We start from the raw sequence: 15,679 nt of genomic DNA on the forward strand, positions 1-15,679 counted from the left end.
GAGATCCGATGAGGGGGGCAGTCAGCCCCAAAAAGAGGGTGAGAGAGTCTTGATGGGTTGGGGGTGGGGGGCTAACAGCCCCGGGGGGGAGGCCAGAGGGCGCCAAGGAAGGACAAACAGCCTCGGAGGGTCCCAGCCCCCTCCCCAGCTTCTCTCCATCCGCCCCACAGTCGACGACGGCATCGTGAGCGACTGCAAGGAGGAGGTGCTGCCGCAGGAGATCATCCAGACCGTCATCCCCCCGCTTCCCCTGACCCCCAAAGGCAGGAAGCGGGGGGCAGCGGGGGGCCGCGGCGCCGGGGGCTCCGCCATGGGGGGCTACGGCGAGGAGGAGCAGGAGGGCGGCGGGGGGCGGCTGCGGGGGGGCCGCCAGCGCCCTTTTATCTGCAACGAGTGCGGGAAGAGCTTCAGCCACTGGTCCAAACTGCTGAGGCACCAGCGGACTCACACCGGAGAGCGGCCGAGCACGTGCGGGGAGTGCGGGAAGAGCTTCAGCCAGAACTCACACCTGGTGCAGCACCGCCGCACGCACACCGGGGAGAAGCCGTACCGCTGCGGGGACTGCGGGAAGAGCTTCAGCTGGAGCTCCAACCTCATCCAGCACCAACGCATCCACACCGGGGAGAAGCCCTACAGCTGCGGGCAGTGCGGGAAGAGCTTCACGCAGAGCAAAAACCTCATCAAGCACCAGCGCACCCACTCGGGGGCTCGGCCCCATCGCTGCGGGCAGTGCGGCCGCGGCTTCGCGCAGAGCACCAACCTGCTGAAGCACCAGCGGGTGCACGCGGCCTGCAGCCAGCCTCCCGCCTGCCCCGAGTGCGGGCTGAGCTGCTGCGACGGGGCCGAGCTGGAGCTGCACCGGGCGCAGGCGCACGGCCACGAGCCTTACATCTGCGTGGAGTGCGGGGACAGCTTCGCCAAAAGCGCCACGCTCAAACGCCACAAGCGCGTCCACAAACCCGTCTTCGTGCACTGAGCTGGGGTTGGGGGGACGCCCTGCCTGAGGATGGAGCGGCTCAGGATGCGAGGCCCGGAGCACCGGCCCTCGGTGAACGTGTAGGGTTGGACCCTGTAGATGTACATAGCGTGGGGTGGGGGCCGTAGGGTAGAAGCAAAGCGAGGGGCTGGGATGTGGGGCGCGGCGGGACGGCTGTAGAATAAAGCACTTCTGTCTGGGGGACGCGGGTGAGTTGTGTTGGGACGGGGGGGCTCTGCTGTGACCTCACCCCGTCGCACAGGTGAGGTGCAGGGGCTGGGAGCGATGCTTTGGGTCACGCTGCCCCACATCAAGGCATTTTTTGAGGACCCCGTTGAGTCTCAAATTACGAGTCGCGTGGATTGAGAAGCAGAAAGAGGCCGTGCCCAGGTCGTGTTTATTCCGTGTGCTGGCAGCAAAGCGCTGCTTCACAATAAGGGAAGGTTTGGCTCGCGCTTCGCAGCGCTGCACAGCTTCGGATCGGAGCGACCGTGTGAGGAGCGTGGGGACAACGTGGGCACGGAACGCCGTGCATCCCTGCAGCACCTCCGATCCGCTCCCTGGCAGGATGAGGAAGGCAGGTGCTGAGGCTGAAGGTCACGCCTTGGTGGTGGCCCCCTGTGCCGCCCCCAGGGCTGTCAGCTGCTGGATCTTCTGGCTCATCATCTCCACCACAGCTGTGGGAAGAGGCACCGGGGTGGTGAGGGGTGCTGACAGCCCCAAACGCGGAGCAACAGCGGTGCCGGCCCTTACCCTGCTTCATGGCGTGCTTCTCCTGCAGCGGGGGCTGGATCTTCTCCATCTGCTTGGTCAGGAAGTCGATCTTCCGCTTGAAAAACTCTCGGGCGTCGTCTGCAGTCTGAGTGCATAAAGGGCAAAAGCAGCGCCGAGGCGCTGAGTCCCTGCAGGGCCCCCCTCCGGAGGCAGCCCTGTTTGCCAGCCAGCGCCGACAGGCGGCTGTTCTGGGATCGGCCCACACCGCCCGCACGCCGCAGCACGGCCCCCGGGTGCGAAAAGGCAGCGAGCACCGCTGGGAACTGCATTCCCCTCCCGGGGCCCAGAAATCGCACCCTGCGCGCACCATCGGGGAGCAGCAGCGGCGGGAGCAGCAGCAGCTTGCCTGCGCCCTGCGGCACCAACAGGAGGAGCGGCTCCAAAGGGAACACAGCGCTTTTGCCAAGCTGCCCCGCGGCGATCCGGGCGCGCACCCCTCACCTTCTCCACGTAGTATCCGGTTCCGACATCGATCAGCACGCGCTCGACGTCTGAGAGCTTCCCAGGGACGTACATCTGGCGGGGGCGGTCAGGGAAAGTGGGGAGCCGGGATGGTTACGCAGCTCTGGGAGCTGAGCTCAGCGGAGCCGGGGCAGAGCCCTGGTGCCAGCAAGGCCACGCCACGCCGGTGTGGGTTTGTGACGGATCAAAGGCACTAAGGGCTGGAATTGCCAACCCTAAAGGCTCTGGAGAGGGTAAGAACATGGGGCTGTGGGGACTGCAAAGGATACAGAGCTGGTGAGAGGCACCAGCAGGTCCTTCCCTGCAGAAGAGCAAGAAGAGATGCGTGAGTGCTGGGGCAAGGGGAGCCCCCAGGGCCAAAACACAACCAAAGCATCTGGGGAGGGTTACAGCCGCATCCGTTCCCCCAGCTGTGCATCACACCTGACCAACCCCCCCAGGGAAAGGGAAGCAGAGCCCCAAGGAATTGAGAGGGGCAGGAGGCGAAGCTCTCAGTCACTCTCCCAAAGCGGGGTTGGCACACCTCAGCCCCAAGTAATTTTAGGCAGCAAAGCCAGGAAGGAGGGGAGCAGAACCTGCGGCCTCTCAGGGGTCCCACTTGCCTTCGTTGCTTTTGTTGAGCACGTTGAGGCAGTCCTTGGCTTCCACATACTTGGTCTGCACCACCTTGAGCTGCGTGATGGAGGATGAGAGGAATTCCACCTCCTGGGGAGAGAGCGCAGCCCCGCCACGGGGGGGGGGGAATTGGGTAGAGGAGACCCCAGGACCAAGTGGACCATGGTGGGGCGGAGACCCGACTGCAAGATAGGATGGGGAACAGCCCCAGATCTTACGTAGAAAGAACAGGAAGCGAGTCCTGCAGGAACCGAGGGGCAGGCTGAGGGTGTGGGGGGAACAGCAGGGAACAGCCGCACGAAGGCACGGAGCTACGGTGGCACCGAGCGCCGGGCCGAGATGGGCTCTGTGGCTGCCACAGAACAGCCTACGGACCCCCATCTCCCTCCCGGGTCCTACAGCCCAGCTCGCTCCCCCTCCACCCCCACGAGGCCCAAATCCTCCCCCCCGCACGTCGCCCTACAGTCAGGCCCCGTCCGTCTCACCTCCCCAGGCCCCACGTCCCCCCGCAGCCCCACACCCCCTCCCGGCCCTCCCCCTAACTCTTCCCGGCCCAGCACGGCCCCGCGCTCCCGTTACGCCCCGCTCGCCGCCCGAGGCCCCCCCGCAGCCTCCCCCCCCCCCCTCCCCACCTGGTCCAGCTGGTTCTTGAGCACCTCCAGCTGCGGCAACGACAGCTCCGCCACATTCACGGCCTGCGCCATCTTGGGCCGCCGCGCCGCTCTGGCCCCGCGCCGCCGCTCTCGGTGCGCCTCCGCATCGCGCCCCCTGGCGGCGGGAGGACGGCGGCTCCACCGCGCAGCCCCCCCTGCTCTCCCCTCACCCCCCCTCAAACCCCCCCCCCCAAAAAACTTCAGGGACCCCCAAAGGCCGCAGAGCCCTCGCCTGTAAAATTAAAGTACGGGGAGCTGGAGCCCCGTTGTTTCTCACTGATTCTGCCACAGCCCAAAAGGAGGCAGCACAGCCCTGGCTGCCCCCAGGAGGTGGGGGAGAAGAAAAGAAAAAGAGGGGGGGGGTTGGGGTTAGGGTGCCCCCAGCAAGCACAGGAAGGCCACGTTCAGTAGGAACGGCTTTATTTACCTCTGACAATAAGAACGCAGCAATTAAAATAAATTATAACGAGACAAACGCAGCCCCGTGACCATACGTGCAATGGGGGTCTGAGCCCCTCCGCGTCACCGCAGGGCCACGGGGAGGCCGTAGGCCACAGGGGCGGCCCCGATGAGGTGCTGGAGGCGGGGGGCACGGCGGGCCTCGGCCACGTAGCGGAGGAGGGGGACCCCGGGGCCAGGAGCCCCCAGCCAGGCCCGCAGCAAGGCTTCGGCGTAGCGGTCGATGTCGCGGTCGGTGACGTCCCACAGGTTGCCCAAGACGAGGGGGCTGCGGGGAGCACAGGGTGAGGAGGCAGCTGGGTGCCTGCCCCCCTCCGACCCCAAAAAAGGGGAGAAAAGGAGCTGAAAACGTCTCGCCTCAACGCAGCGCCGTGAGCGCTTGGTGCTGCTGCCACGGGCAAGGCAGAGCAGAGGTGGAGAAGAGCGTTATGGCCAGTTATAAACCACCCCTCAGAACACAAAATTAGGGGAAAAGGAGATTGAAACAGAGCCGGGGTTGAGCTAACCCCAAGATCTCCTGCCATGCACCATCATGCACAAAACGGTGTAACAGGGGATGATTGAGTTAAAAATCACCCTTCCTTGGGCTGCTTGTGAGCCAATTTGGAGAGAAACCAGGAAGAAAACAGCAGGGGTTGTGACAGTGATGAGATCTCCCAGCAATATGATGGGCAAAACAACGAGGAACTGGGACAGACCGAGCTATTGCTAATGGGGCCATTCCTCCTCCATCTCTCTGCGACCGAAAATGGGAAGGAGATGAGAAGAAAATGTCTGCGAGTCGTGATAACAGCAAAGGAAAAATGTTCACGGGTAAAGATCTAAGATGATCTCCTAGTGCTTAATGCCTCAGGCATTAAGAATTGGGAAAGATTATTGCCAATTAAAAGAATCTCTCTCCTTCCTCTACCTGTGACCTAAAATAAGGAGAGGCACTGAACTGGAAACACGTGGGTTGAGATAACGGGGAGATCTGGTGGCTTCGCATCACAGCAAAACTAAATGGCACTGGGGCAGATGGAGCTGCTGCCACCGGGGCTCCCTGCTACTCACCAGCCGGCCATGATGTACTTCAGCACAATGCCTGCACCCTCCAGGCTGCCGCGCACGGCGAGCGCAGCGCTGCTGCAGCCGAAGAGCAGAGCGACAGCGCGGCACTGCAGCTGGGCGATGGTCTGCCCGTCCATCAGGCGGGCGCCTGCTCCGTGCCCTGCGTAGCTGTGAGGCAACAGAGCGGGCTGAGCGAGGTGCAGTGACGCCCAACCAACCCCCAGCTCCGTCCCAATGCAGACTTGAGGCACCCAAGCCCACCCTCCGGCACCCCCAGCACTCACATGTACAGATCGTGCTCCAGCAGCGCTGCCTGCATCTGTTCCTGGCTGGGGACTGATCCTGTCACCCCTCTCCAGCCTGGTTCACTGCAAGACAGGGGGTGGGAAAGGCAGGAATGTGGACATTTCGCCCCCCCCCTTTCCCTGCAACCTGTTCCTCTCACCTCTCAAACCAGCTGCGGAAACGCTCCTCAGTGCTCGAGAGGTTGTTCTGAGGGTTAAGGATGTAGAAGGTCCTGCTGGGGTCGATGCCGCGGCACAGCACAGAGTCTGCCTGCTGCTCCAAGGAAGGAGAGGAGCGACAATAAGGAGGGAGGAAAGAGAAGTCAGCCTCAGCCCAGAACTGGGGGTGCTGAGCCACATGCAGATCTGGGTTCCCCCCCCCTTTACCCTCTGTGTCAGGGCGTAGCTGAGGAGGAAGCGCAGGGATGGGAGCCGGGTGACAGGCAGGTCCCTCAGGCACGCCATGCTCTCCCAGGGCAGCTTCTGCAGGTGCTGCAGGAGGAGGAGGAGGAGGAAGAAGAAGGTGAGAGCAACGCAGCAAACAGCAGAGCCACGTGAGCAGCAGCAGCACTGGGATCTTACCTTATCCAGTACCAGGATGACGGAACCGCCAGGCTCCCCTGTGCCATTTTTCTGCTTGTCCAGAGCCTCCTGCAAGAGGAGCTGGGCTCTGCTGGGCTGAGCTGGGCACAGCCCCACGGCCAGGGCTCGAACATCAGCAGGGCTGAGGAGGGCAGCGGCGTTCAGCACCGCCTGCAGCAGGGGACAGGCGTGAGAGGGGACAGAAGCCCATCTTCCATCCCAACCCCGAACCCCACCAGCTCCGTACCTTCAGCAGGGTCGGATCTTTGCCCCACCAGCCACACTGCTGCAGCTGAGCACATAAACGGGCAGCTTCCTCAGCCAGCAGGGGATCCTGGGCTGCAGGGAGCAGCGCTGCCTTCCAGCAGCCCAGCACCTGCGTTTCCAGAGTCTCAATGAGGTCCTGCAAGAGAACACAAGGAGTCACGGGCAGTCTGAGCCCCCAGGGGTGCGGGCATGGGGTGCATTTTGCCTTTTGATGCTCAGAGGGCTGAAGACAGCCTTCCTACAATGAAATGCTAAGGGAGACAGGTTTGTTCAGCCTGGACAAGGCTCCAGGGAGACCTCACTGCAACCTTTCAGTATTTAATGGGAGATTATAAACTGGAGAACAACTTATATCGCAAATAAATGGCCGTAGAACAAGGGAGAGTCTCTTTCAACTGAAAGAGTGGAGATTTAGGTTGGATGTGAGGAGGAAATTCTGTACCCAGAGGGCAGTGAAGCCCCAGCACTACAGCCCAGGGCAGCGTGGTGCTCAGGGCCATGGGTGGGATCCTGGGCAACCAGACCCAATGGGTGGCAACCTGCCCTCTGCAGGGGCTGGGTGGGCGTTAAGGTCTCCTCCAACCCAACCATACTGTGATTTTATGATTCTGCCTGCCTTCATCCTCTGGTCCAGCTTGAAACGGCACAGCCACCATTCCCGCTTGTCAGTGTAGCTGCTGGCATCCTTCTGCTCTTTCTGGATGGAGTCGAAGTCGCTCAGCACTGAGCTCAGTGGGGTCTAGAAGAGGACAGGAGCTGCGATGTCACCCCTGGGCTCATCCCCACCGCTTCACACCCAGCCCTTCCCTCACCTTGGTGAGTGCAGTTGGGATGCGGACAGTGATGGGAGCGCTGCCCCTCTCCAACCGCGTCAGCAGCAGTGTGTCCCCCACGGAGGCGGGCTGGATGCTCACCAGGGTCAACACACACACAGTCACCCCTGAAAAAGACACCCACAGACCTTCAGCTCAGCCCTGAGGGTTTCAGGTACCAGGCAGCACCCTTTGGGGCTCCGTTTGGTTCAGTCCTCACCAGCTGGGATCTGCTGCAGCTGCTCGCTGAAGCCGCTGCGCTCTTGGGGCCCCAGACCTGTGGGGCTGAAGATGAAGAGGTCCTGGAGCTCTCTGAGGTGGTGATGGTGCGAAGCAGCATCCTTGTCCTGCAGGGTCAGCCCTTGGAGCTGCTCAGCCACGTCTGCCGCCGATTTCTTCTCCTTACTGCAAAGGCAATCGGAGAGGAACGTCAACCCCAAACCACCCATTTGCTGAGCCCCTTCCCAGCGATGCTCTGGGGATGATGGCAGGGAGTTTTGGGACCTACTGAAGCTTCCTGTGGACGATGCTGAGCAGCTGATGGCGTGTGGTGACCGAGACAGACTCAGCCAGCAGGTAGGCGGTGGTGATGGGGTCCTGATCACCCGTGGCCAGAGCCAGGAGCTGGCAGAGCTGGCTGTACAGCGTGCCGGGTGGGCAGTGGCTGATGCAGCTGAAGGCAGATTTCAGGAACCCGCAGGCCGTGTCCAGCGAGGAGGTGTCTGGAAAGGACAGAGCAGCAAATCTGGGATCAGGCAGCAAGCCCCGTGGCGACCCTGGCATTCCCTGTGCTGTGTGCATAGAATTTCAGTTGGAAAAAACCTCTGAAGTCATTAAGTCTGACTGTTAACCCAACACTGACAAGCCCACCACTGCTCCACGTCCCTAAGTACCTCCAGCTGCACATCTTAACAGTCTGCAGGGATGGAGAATCAACTTTTCCAGGCAGCTCACAACAATCCTCTCCTGTTTTCCTCCTGCATGGCAGCTTTGCTGACACACCACCCCCCTCACAGCTCACCCACACCTCCCTGCTCCCAAAGCAGCCCCACATTCACTCACCATCCACGGTTGGCAGCGCTTTGTGCAGAGCGCTGAGGCACAGGGGCTCCGTGCTGCCCAGCCTCTGCTGTGCCAGGATCTCTCCACCAACCTCCTGCCGCAGCACCTTGAGCTCTGTGCCCTCCTGCCTGCATCGGATTCTGTCTGTGGGATAAAACAGAGCCGCTTGTTCCTCTTGCTGGGGCCAGCAGGGACAACGTGCAGCTTGGGGTGCTGCGAAGGCTCCCAGGAATCCCATTCCCTTTCCCAAACTCACCCTCAGCTCCATCCTCAGAGGCTCGGAGCAGCTCCAAGCTGACGTCAAGCTGTTCCTCCACCTTTTCCTCCTCTTCAATGGCTCTCAGCAGCTCCCGTTCCTCGTCCCCTTTCCAGCTCGCAGCCCTGCACGCCGCCCGCTCCTTTCTCTCTGTGCCCCCAACTCTGCGTCCCCGCCGGGACCGAGTGCTGCTCCCACAGCCTCTGCCCACGGAGGAGCTCAGCTGGGAGCCCCCCACCTCCACGGGCTGGGGGAGCAGAGCTCTCTGTTTGCAGCACACCGACTGCGGCGTCCTGCAGCCGGGAACGGGTGCTTTGCTGGCGACGGGGCTCAGCACCGATTTGAGACCCTCAGTGTCACCAATGTCATCGCTGAACGTCACCTGCAAGAGGGGGACAAGGAGGTGGCAGGGCTGCACCTGAGGCTACCCGGCCTGCTCCTGCCCCACTTACCGGTAGCCGGGATCTGGTTTTCCCACGGGCTTTGGGTGCTTTCAGGAGCTGTGATTTGCTGAGTGGCGGCGAGGCCTCGCTGAACACGGTGAAGGGAGCCCTGGGGCGCAGGGGCATCGCAGCCCCCCGGCTGCACGTCTTGGCTGCAGGACAGGACGACTTCTGGCGTGGGGTGCAGGGTGCCGCCGCCGGCTGGATCACAATGGGAGGCACCTCGCTGTCCGAGTCACCCAAAGCGAAGACATCGTCGGTGCCCGCGTGCTTGGCTTTCTGGCTCTTCTTCCCTCTGGGTTTACGTGCAGGGGATGCCACAGAGCCCCGTGCTTTGCTGCGGGGCCGGGCGTTGGGGTGCAGGGTGCAGGACGTTGGCACAGTCTGACCAACAGCAGCGGGCAGCTCCGCGTCAGAATCGCTCACGAGAAAGGCATCGTTGCAATCTGCCACCGAGGGGGGCTTCGCTCGCTGGGTCGTCTTGGCTTTGAGCGCAGGGGATGCCGTGGTTGCTGCTTTGTTTTTAAGCCTCTTTAGTTGAGCTTTGTCCATCTTAAGCGCAGCCACTGCTGCTTTGGGCTCGGTGGGACTCGGCAGGGCTGGCTGCCAAGCCCAAGCAGAGGCGAAGACGGCATCCACAGAGCCTCCGTGCTCGGCAGCCAAGCGGCAAACAGCAGCCGTGGCTTTGGCGAGCAGCAGGCTGGCCCTAGAGACCCCCAGGCTGGGCAGGTGGGCGCTGCAGGATGCCAGGAAGGACAGACCGGCTTTCAGGTGCTCCTCCAGCTTCTCCTCAGGCCAGGGACCAGCCAGGCTGTGAAGGGCCAGCGCGGCGTAGCCGGTGGCCACCAAATCATCTAACAGCTTCGGTGCAGGCGCCTGGTGACCGTTGCCCAGCTTGTCCTGCAGCAGGACAGCAAAGCGAGGGCCCACGGTGCCGCAGCGCTGCAGGGTGGCCTGGATCAGCCCCAGCCCTTCGGCTGCGCTGCCGGCCGCCAGCTCGCCCCGCGCACAGCAGAGCAGCCAGCGGAGGCAGAGGGACGACAGGGTCAGGTCGGAGCAGAGGCAGCAGGGGCAGGCAGCGGGGTGGGCGAGGAAGGCAAGCCTCCTCTTCCTTTTGGGTTTCAGCTGCGGCGAGGAGCTGAGGTCGTCTGCTTTCTCCAGGCCGCTCACCATGGCCACGAACTCCAGCGCAGGGCCCTTCAGAAAGCCCTCATCTTCCCCAGGGAGCTCGGAGCCCTCATCCTGCCGCTTCCTGCTCTCTGGTTTGCCCTTCCTGGGCAAGATCTTCAGGGGGCCTCGCTGCTTCTCATCAGCCTCGAACTCTGCAGAGGTGAGGGTGCTTTGAAAAGCTCCTCCAGCAGCCCCCTATTCACCTAAGCCCCAGAAGCAGCCCCCACCTCTCTTTGTACAAGCCCAGAGCGGGGACTCACCGGTGCCAGACTCCAGGAGGAACAGAGCCTGCTGCAGGTTCCAGTGGCTCAGCTCCAGCTCGCTCTGCTGCAGCTCCAGCTGAGCCTTCAGCACCAGGAAAGAAACGCACCTACGGGGAGAAAAATAGCCCTCAGAGCCCCGAAAAGCCACAGCTCAACTCCCAGTGCTGCTCAGTTTGAACTGGCAAGCTGAACTCCTGGGATAATATGCCCCAGGACAAACATCACAGGAGCTGCTTGCTCCAGATCCAACTGAGCAGGGGCACCAAAGGATATCCCTCCCCAGGGACGGGGCTGCCCGCATCCACGATCACTCACCATCGGATTGCCTGCAGTTTCACAGCCAGCTTGATGGCCTCCAAGCAGAAGGCTTTGGCTTTGCACATCACCTCCACGCTGCTGAGGAGGACCACCAGGCGCTCTGAGCAGCTCAGCACGTCAGCCAGCACTTGCCACTTCTGCAGCACGTTGTCCCCTGACAGGAAGGACGCGCTGGTGACAAAGCTGCTCCTCCCAGGGAGGCAGAAGGAGCACGGGTGTCCTTCCAGCTGTTCTGTGGCCCACGCCACCCCTTCGCTCACCACAATCCATGAACTGGATGTCTGCTGTCGACTTGTGGGAGCCCAGCACGTTGCTGCCCATCAGGAGGAGGATGATGCTGCGTAACAACTTGTGGGCTTCACTCAGAGCTGTCTCGGGCGTCTTCCATCCTGCACGAGAACCGCTGTGGGCACTGGCACCAAGCACAAAACCCAGCTCTCCCTTCCCAATCCCAGGAGGGGTTTGGGGGAACCTCTGAGCTCTGTGCTTGCCCAGGGTTTTGCCCACGGCGCGGGGAAGGTTTCCAGCGCCTCAGAGGCTCACCCTGTGCAAAGATGTGCTGCCTGAACTCTGGTGAGAGGTGGGTGGGCGGCAGGCTCAGGTAAGTGGCGGTCAGCTGCAGCACTTGTGCTTGGAGCATGTACCAGACCTTGGCAGTCTTTTGCAGAGCTGGGTTCTGCAGCACCTCCAGCAAGAGGGCAGTGCCATCTTCGATCTACAGGAGACAGCGGAGGGAGAAAGTCACTATTTGCAGTCCAGGGAGCCTCCGTGGCTCAGGTGGGCTTCGGTCAGCAGCAAGAGGATCGACTGCCAGATAGAACTGCCGGGGTCTCCTCCTGCCTCCCAGCACCACAGACAAAATAAAAGGGCTTTCAGGGAGACTCACGCGGTGGCTGGCGCAGTACAGCTGGCTGCGGAGCACGAGGCAGGTCTGCTGCAGCAGCAGGTAGGAGTCGCTGTCCCTGTCAGCTCTCTGCAAGCAGGTCTCTGTCTCTTCCAGGAAGAGCTGGAAGCCAAGGGGTCAGTATGAGGGCTGGGGCTGCGGGACCGGTCCCCAGCTGCCCTCCCTTCCCTCTCCTCCCCATGGTGCTTGCCTGGGCATAGCTGGGGCACTCCAGCTGGAGAAGCAGTTTGGTGACCTGGCAGAGAGCGCTGGCTGTGCCCAAGTCATCCCCAAGTGCGCTGCACAGGCCTCGCACCAGCAGGTAGCACTCCATGGCCTGCAGGGGCTGGAGGCAAGAAAAACCCACAGTACGATCAGGGACAACACTGCTGTGCTGCTGACATTTTGCCTCCGCAGCCCCAGCAGCGTTACCTCGTCCATCAGCCTGTAGAGAGCTGCTGTAACACGAAGAGAGGCAATGGTCTGCTCCGGGCTGCGCATGGCTGGGATGCTCTGAGATGCCAGCAGCTGCTTCCATAGGGCCAAGGCATCATCCAGGCTCTTGGACTGAGCTGCGGGCACAGAACGGGGCTGAGCAGCTTCTTCACAGCACAAAGCCTCCACCAGCACCATCAGTGCGCGCAGGAGGAAGGCACTTCCAGCAGTGCCACCACCTCCCCGAGGGCCCTTCCCTGCTCTGCCATGGAGCACCGCCTGGCACGGTCCTCCCCTGCCCACATCTACCCCACTGCCTCCCTTTCTCAGGGGTTATCCTCACTCCCAGCCCAAATCCAGGCATCCCAGGGGAGCCCCTTCTTACAGGGTGAGCGACCCAAACCCGCTGCGCTCTCACCCAGCTCAGTCACCAGGTTGAAGGACATGCCAGCGTTCAGGAACGCATCCTCCTGCAGCCTGCTTTCGTAGTTGAGGTCGTTGGGTTCAAAGTCTTCCAGATTCTTCTGTCCCAGAGCTTTGACTCTCTGCTCCCTCGCTATGCCCTGCAGCAGGTTACAGGCAGCAGTGATGCAGGTTAAAGGGCACTACCAAACACGGGAACACATTTGGGGAGCCACAGGAGCCCCCACGCACCTCCTCCAGCTTGGACTCCAGCGTGCAGATGTAGAGCCAAAGCAGAGCCTGCGCCCGGTCATCAAGGAGCTGCTGCTGGTTCTCAGCACTCCTGGGCACCGAGTCCAACAGCCGCAGAGCTTCGTGGACGGAGTCCAACGCAGAGCTGCCAGAGATGGGAGCTGAAACACGGCCTTCTGCCCCCGGAACGCATTGTAAAAAGAAAAGACACCCAACACCCAAACCACCCCCAAAAGGGCAAACACCGGGGCAGCACTACTCCAATCCCTTACTACTCCGACCCCTTCAATCCCACCAAGGTCCCTCCGAAGCTCCCAAGGGGTTTTGCAGGGACACAGGACGGAGCCAGCCCTCACACCCGTGGCACCCACCAGTCGGTCTGCTGGGAGTAGTTGTGGTAGCACAAAACCTGGGCCAGCTCCACCAAAGCGGCGGCGCGCTCGTGCAGGCGCCCGCTGTCCTCCGAGCAGATCTCCAGCAGGTCGCAGAGCACGCCGTAGCGTTCCTGCCCCGTGTCAGCACGGATGCTCTTGTAAGCCCTCAGCTCAGCAAAGAGCACGGCCACCAAGGTGTCTGTGTCCAGGTGGTGAGCAGACAGTTCTTCCTTCAGGGTTCTGGTGGAAACAGGGCTGCGTTGGGATGTGGTGCATTGCTCCACGGCATCATTTTAACCACAGAATCGCAGCACGGTTTGAGCTGGAAAGGACCTCAAAGCCAGACCTCCTTACAGCCCCAGTTTTAACACTGAAAGGAGCCTTCGGGTCTCCTCGGAGCCTCCCCCATGCTGCACAGCCTCAGCTCCTTCAGCATTTAAAAGCACGGGAAGCGCAGCTCCTCACCTCAGCTGCAAATCCTCCGCTCCCTGCTTCACGCTGTCTGTTTTCACTCGGGCCCAGAGGCCGATGGGCTCCGCCAGCAGCTCCCCGATGCGGCCCTGCAGCGACGTCAGCCACTGCACGCAGGATGCCAGCGCACTCTCCAACCGGCCCAGCTTTCGGTAGCTTTCCACCTGCAGCCTGAAGCATCTGTGCAGCTGCAGGGAGAGCACAGAAATGCTTCAGCACCCTGCGTGCCCGCCAAGCCCTGCAGCTGCTCCCCCTTCCTGGGAACAGCAGTTGGTCCGCAGCCTCTCCTCCGCTCCTATGGCACCAGGTTGCAGCTCAAACCCCCTTCGACGTGAAGCTGCTCACCTTTTCAGGGGGTATCTCTGGAAATCCAAAGGCATCGATTTTCTTCAGCCTCTTGCAGAAGAGCTCAGAGATGGAGCTGGCTTCCTCGTGAAGGTTCTGGCTGTAGAAGATGTACGCCAGCTTAAAGGTGCACGATGCTGTTGAGGGGAAAGAAAATGAATACTGAAGACGTGTTGGGAAGGGATTATCCCACTCGCTCCTCTCCCAGCAGCAGACCAGCCCCTCAGCCACACATGCTGGGAGGCAGAGGGATCCTTCTCCCTTGGTGCTCCCCACACCACAAGCAGGAGGAAGATGCTGAGCTGTGTGTGACCATGTTTGCCCCACGTTGCCAGGGAAGCAGGCTTGGTGCTATGAGGATGCTGACCAGTAACGTCGAGGTACTTGGCTTGCTCCCCCTGGGGAAGTCCCTCCAGAGCCTCCAGCAGCTGCATCACGGTGTCCTGGCAGCCCGATGTCAGCTGCTCCCGCCCTGACCACCCGGCCACCTGCGAGGGATGCAGTCAGAGCTGTGAGGTTCCATGGAGAGCCTCTCGGGGACCGCAGGCACATCCCCGGGCAGCTCCAGCAGCCCCTGTGAGCTCCATTAGATGCTGTCCCCACCACCTGCAGTACCTGGCAGGAGCGGAAGGTGTCACAGGCCATGGTGGTGAAGAGCTGGAGGCTGTGGTACAGCAGCTGCTTCAGCACGAGTTGCTGCTTCAAGCCATCAGGAGGAACCTGAGGGAGAAAGGAGAAAATCAACTGCACAGCCATAGCAGCAGCAGGACCGGTGAGGACAGGAACATCGCTGCCAGGAGTGCAAGGCTCGCAATGCCTCCAGCGGCCCCAATTAACAGGACAGCCCTCATTAACCCCCCAAAGCCTCACCACGTCCAGCAGCAGGCTGAGGACACGGCAGTGGCCCTGCACAAAGGCGCAGAGCTGGAGCACGTCCTCCCGAGGCAGCGGCTGCTGCTGGCTGCTCCTGGCACGCTCAGCGAGGGACGCGGTGACGAACTGGCAGCCCTCGGCCAGCACCCTGAGGAAGCGCCCCGACGCCTTCGCTGCACCACCCAGCGCCGCCGCCGCCGCCTGCGCCAGGGCCGGCCCTGCTGAGCCCCCATTCTTGGCCAGCACCCGGCTCAGCCGCACGCCGCCCTCCAGCAGGGCCAGGGCCCGGCCGAACACCTCGGAGCCCCCCAGGAATCCTCGCGCGTCCCTCAGCGCCGCCTCAGCCTCCCCGTAGCAGCCGTTCTTGCAGAGCTGCCGGCACTGCTCCAACGTCAGCTCCAAGAAGCAAAGGGCCTGGGGCAGAGCGGGCGGCCGCGTCGCATCCTCGCGCAGGGAGTTCAGGACACCCCGCAGCTCCTGGGCAAAGCAAGCCGAGGATGGAGCGTGGTGGGCTTTGGAGAGAGCGGCGGCCGCCAGCGCCTGCCGGGCGGTCTGCGAGGTGAAGAAGGGCGGCTCCAGGGGCAGCACGGCCCCCTCCTCATCCTCCAGCAGCAGCAGGAAGCGCAGGGCCTGCAAGCGGTCTCCCAGCGTCCCCGCCGCGTTCCACAGTGTGCAGAAGCCGCTGTGAGCAACGGCACCGAAGTCGGCAGACGGCGCACGGCGCTGCCGGTGAGCGCAGAGCTGAGCGTGGAGGAGCTCCGCCGCCCGCCTGAGGGCATCGCGGTGGCCGCGGGCAGCCGCGTTCTTCAGCAGGTGGAAGAGGATCTTCTCCAGGTAAAGAGGGGCCGGCGGGGCGGTGGAGGCGGTGACGAAGCCCCTGCAAGCCGCCTGGGCCAACGCCAGCACTTTGTTGGCGTGCGTGAGGCTGCAGCTGGGCTCTGCCAGGCGCTGCACGCAGGCCCGCAGGATGCGGTCGCACACCGCGCTCTGCACGCTGCCCGGCACAGCCGTGCTGCTGGAGAGGCATTGCTGCACGGGGGAAGGAAAAAAAGCGTTGGTGTCCAACCAGGGATCGCTCAGCAAAGAGGTGGGACCCCTCCATCCCCCCTCAGCTCACCGACAGCTCTGTGAGCAGCTCCTCTGTGCCCTCCGGGCTGGCGGTGAGGGACACAAAGTCGGCGCCTTTGAGGCGCTTCAT

General features: G+C 62.5%; 2 protein-coding genes across 3 annotated transcripts; both read right to left on the reverse strand.

The window, feature by feature from the left end:
* Window positions 1–1,365: 1,365 nt before the first annotated feature.
* Window positions 1,366–3,531, reverse strand: PFDN5 (prefoldin subunit 5; the record flags this gene model as incomplete). 2 transcript variants are annotated; one of them, XM_079547899.1, is made up of 6 exons in its annotated part: window positions 1,366–1,653; window positions 1,730–1,835; window positions 2,192–2,266; window positions 2,482–2,513; window positions 2,815–2,917; window positions 3,460–3,531. In XM_079547899.1, the coding sequence occupies 6 exons, from the start codon at window positions 3,529–3,531 to the stop codon at window positions 1,574–1,576; spliced, it is 468 nt and encodes a 155-aa protein (XP_079404025.1). In that variant the 3' UTR covers window positions 1,366–1,573. The 2 variants fall into 2 exon arrangements, with proteins under 2 accessions (XP_079404025.1, XP_079404026.1); XM_079547900.1 differs by lacking the exons at window positions 2,482–2,513; window positions 2,815–2,917.
* A 471-nt stretch (window positions 3,532–4,002) lies between these two features.
* ESPL1 (extra spindle pole bodies like 1, separase) lies at window positions 4,003–15,679 on the reverse strand (the record flags this gene model as incomplete). The annotated part of the gene is made up of 30 exons (XM_079547921.1): window positions 4,003–4,207; window positions 4,993–5,157; window positions 5,274–5,357; window positions 5,435–5,547; window positions 5,661–5,765; window positions 5,856–6,026; window positions 6,103–6,258; window positions 6,739–6,861; window positions 6,935–7,062; window positions 7,155–7,339; window positions 7,443–7,656; window positions 7,997–8,140; window positions 8,253–8,634; window positions 8,705–10,017; window positions 10,126–10,235; window positions 10,444–10,600; window positions 10,707–10,835; window positions 10,990–11,161; window positions 11,333–11,452; window positions 11,541–11,675; window positions 11,762–11,964; window positions 12,183–12,327; window positions 12,419–12,563; window positions 12,790–13,032; window positions 13,258–13,451; window positions 13,609–13,745; window positions 13,976–14,096; window positions 14,224–14,328; window positions 14,479–15,510; window positions 15,599–15,679. The coding sequence occupies 30 exons, from the start codon at window positions 15,677–15,679 to the stop codon at window positions 4,003–4,005; spliced, it is 6,717 nt and encodes a 2,238-aa protein (XP_079404047.1).

The sequence above is a fragment of the Tetrao urogallus genome (assembly GCF_951394365.1).
Source record: "Tetrao urogallus genome assembly, chromosome: 35".
NCBI lineage: Eukaryota > Metazoa > Chordata > Aves > Galliformes > Phasianidae > Tetrao > Tetrao urogallus.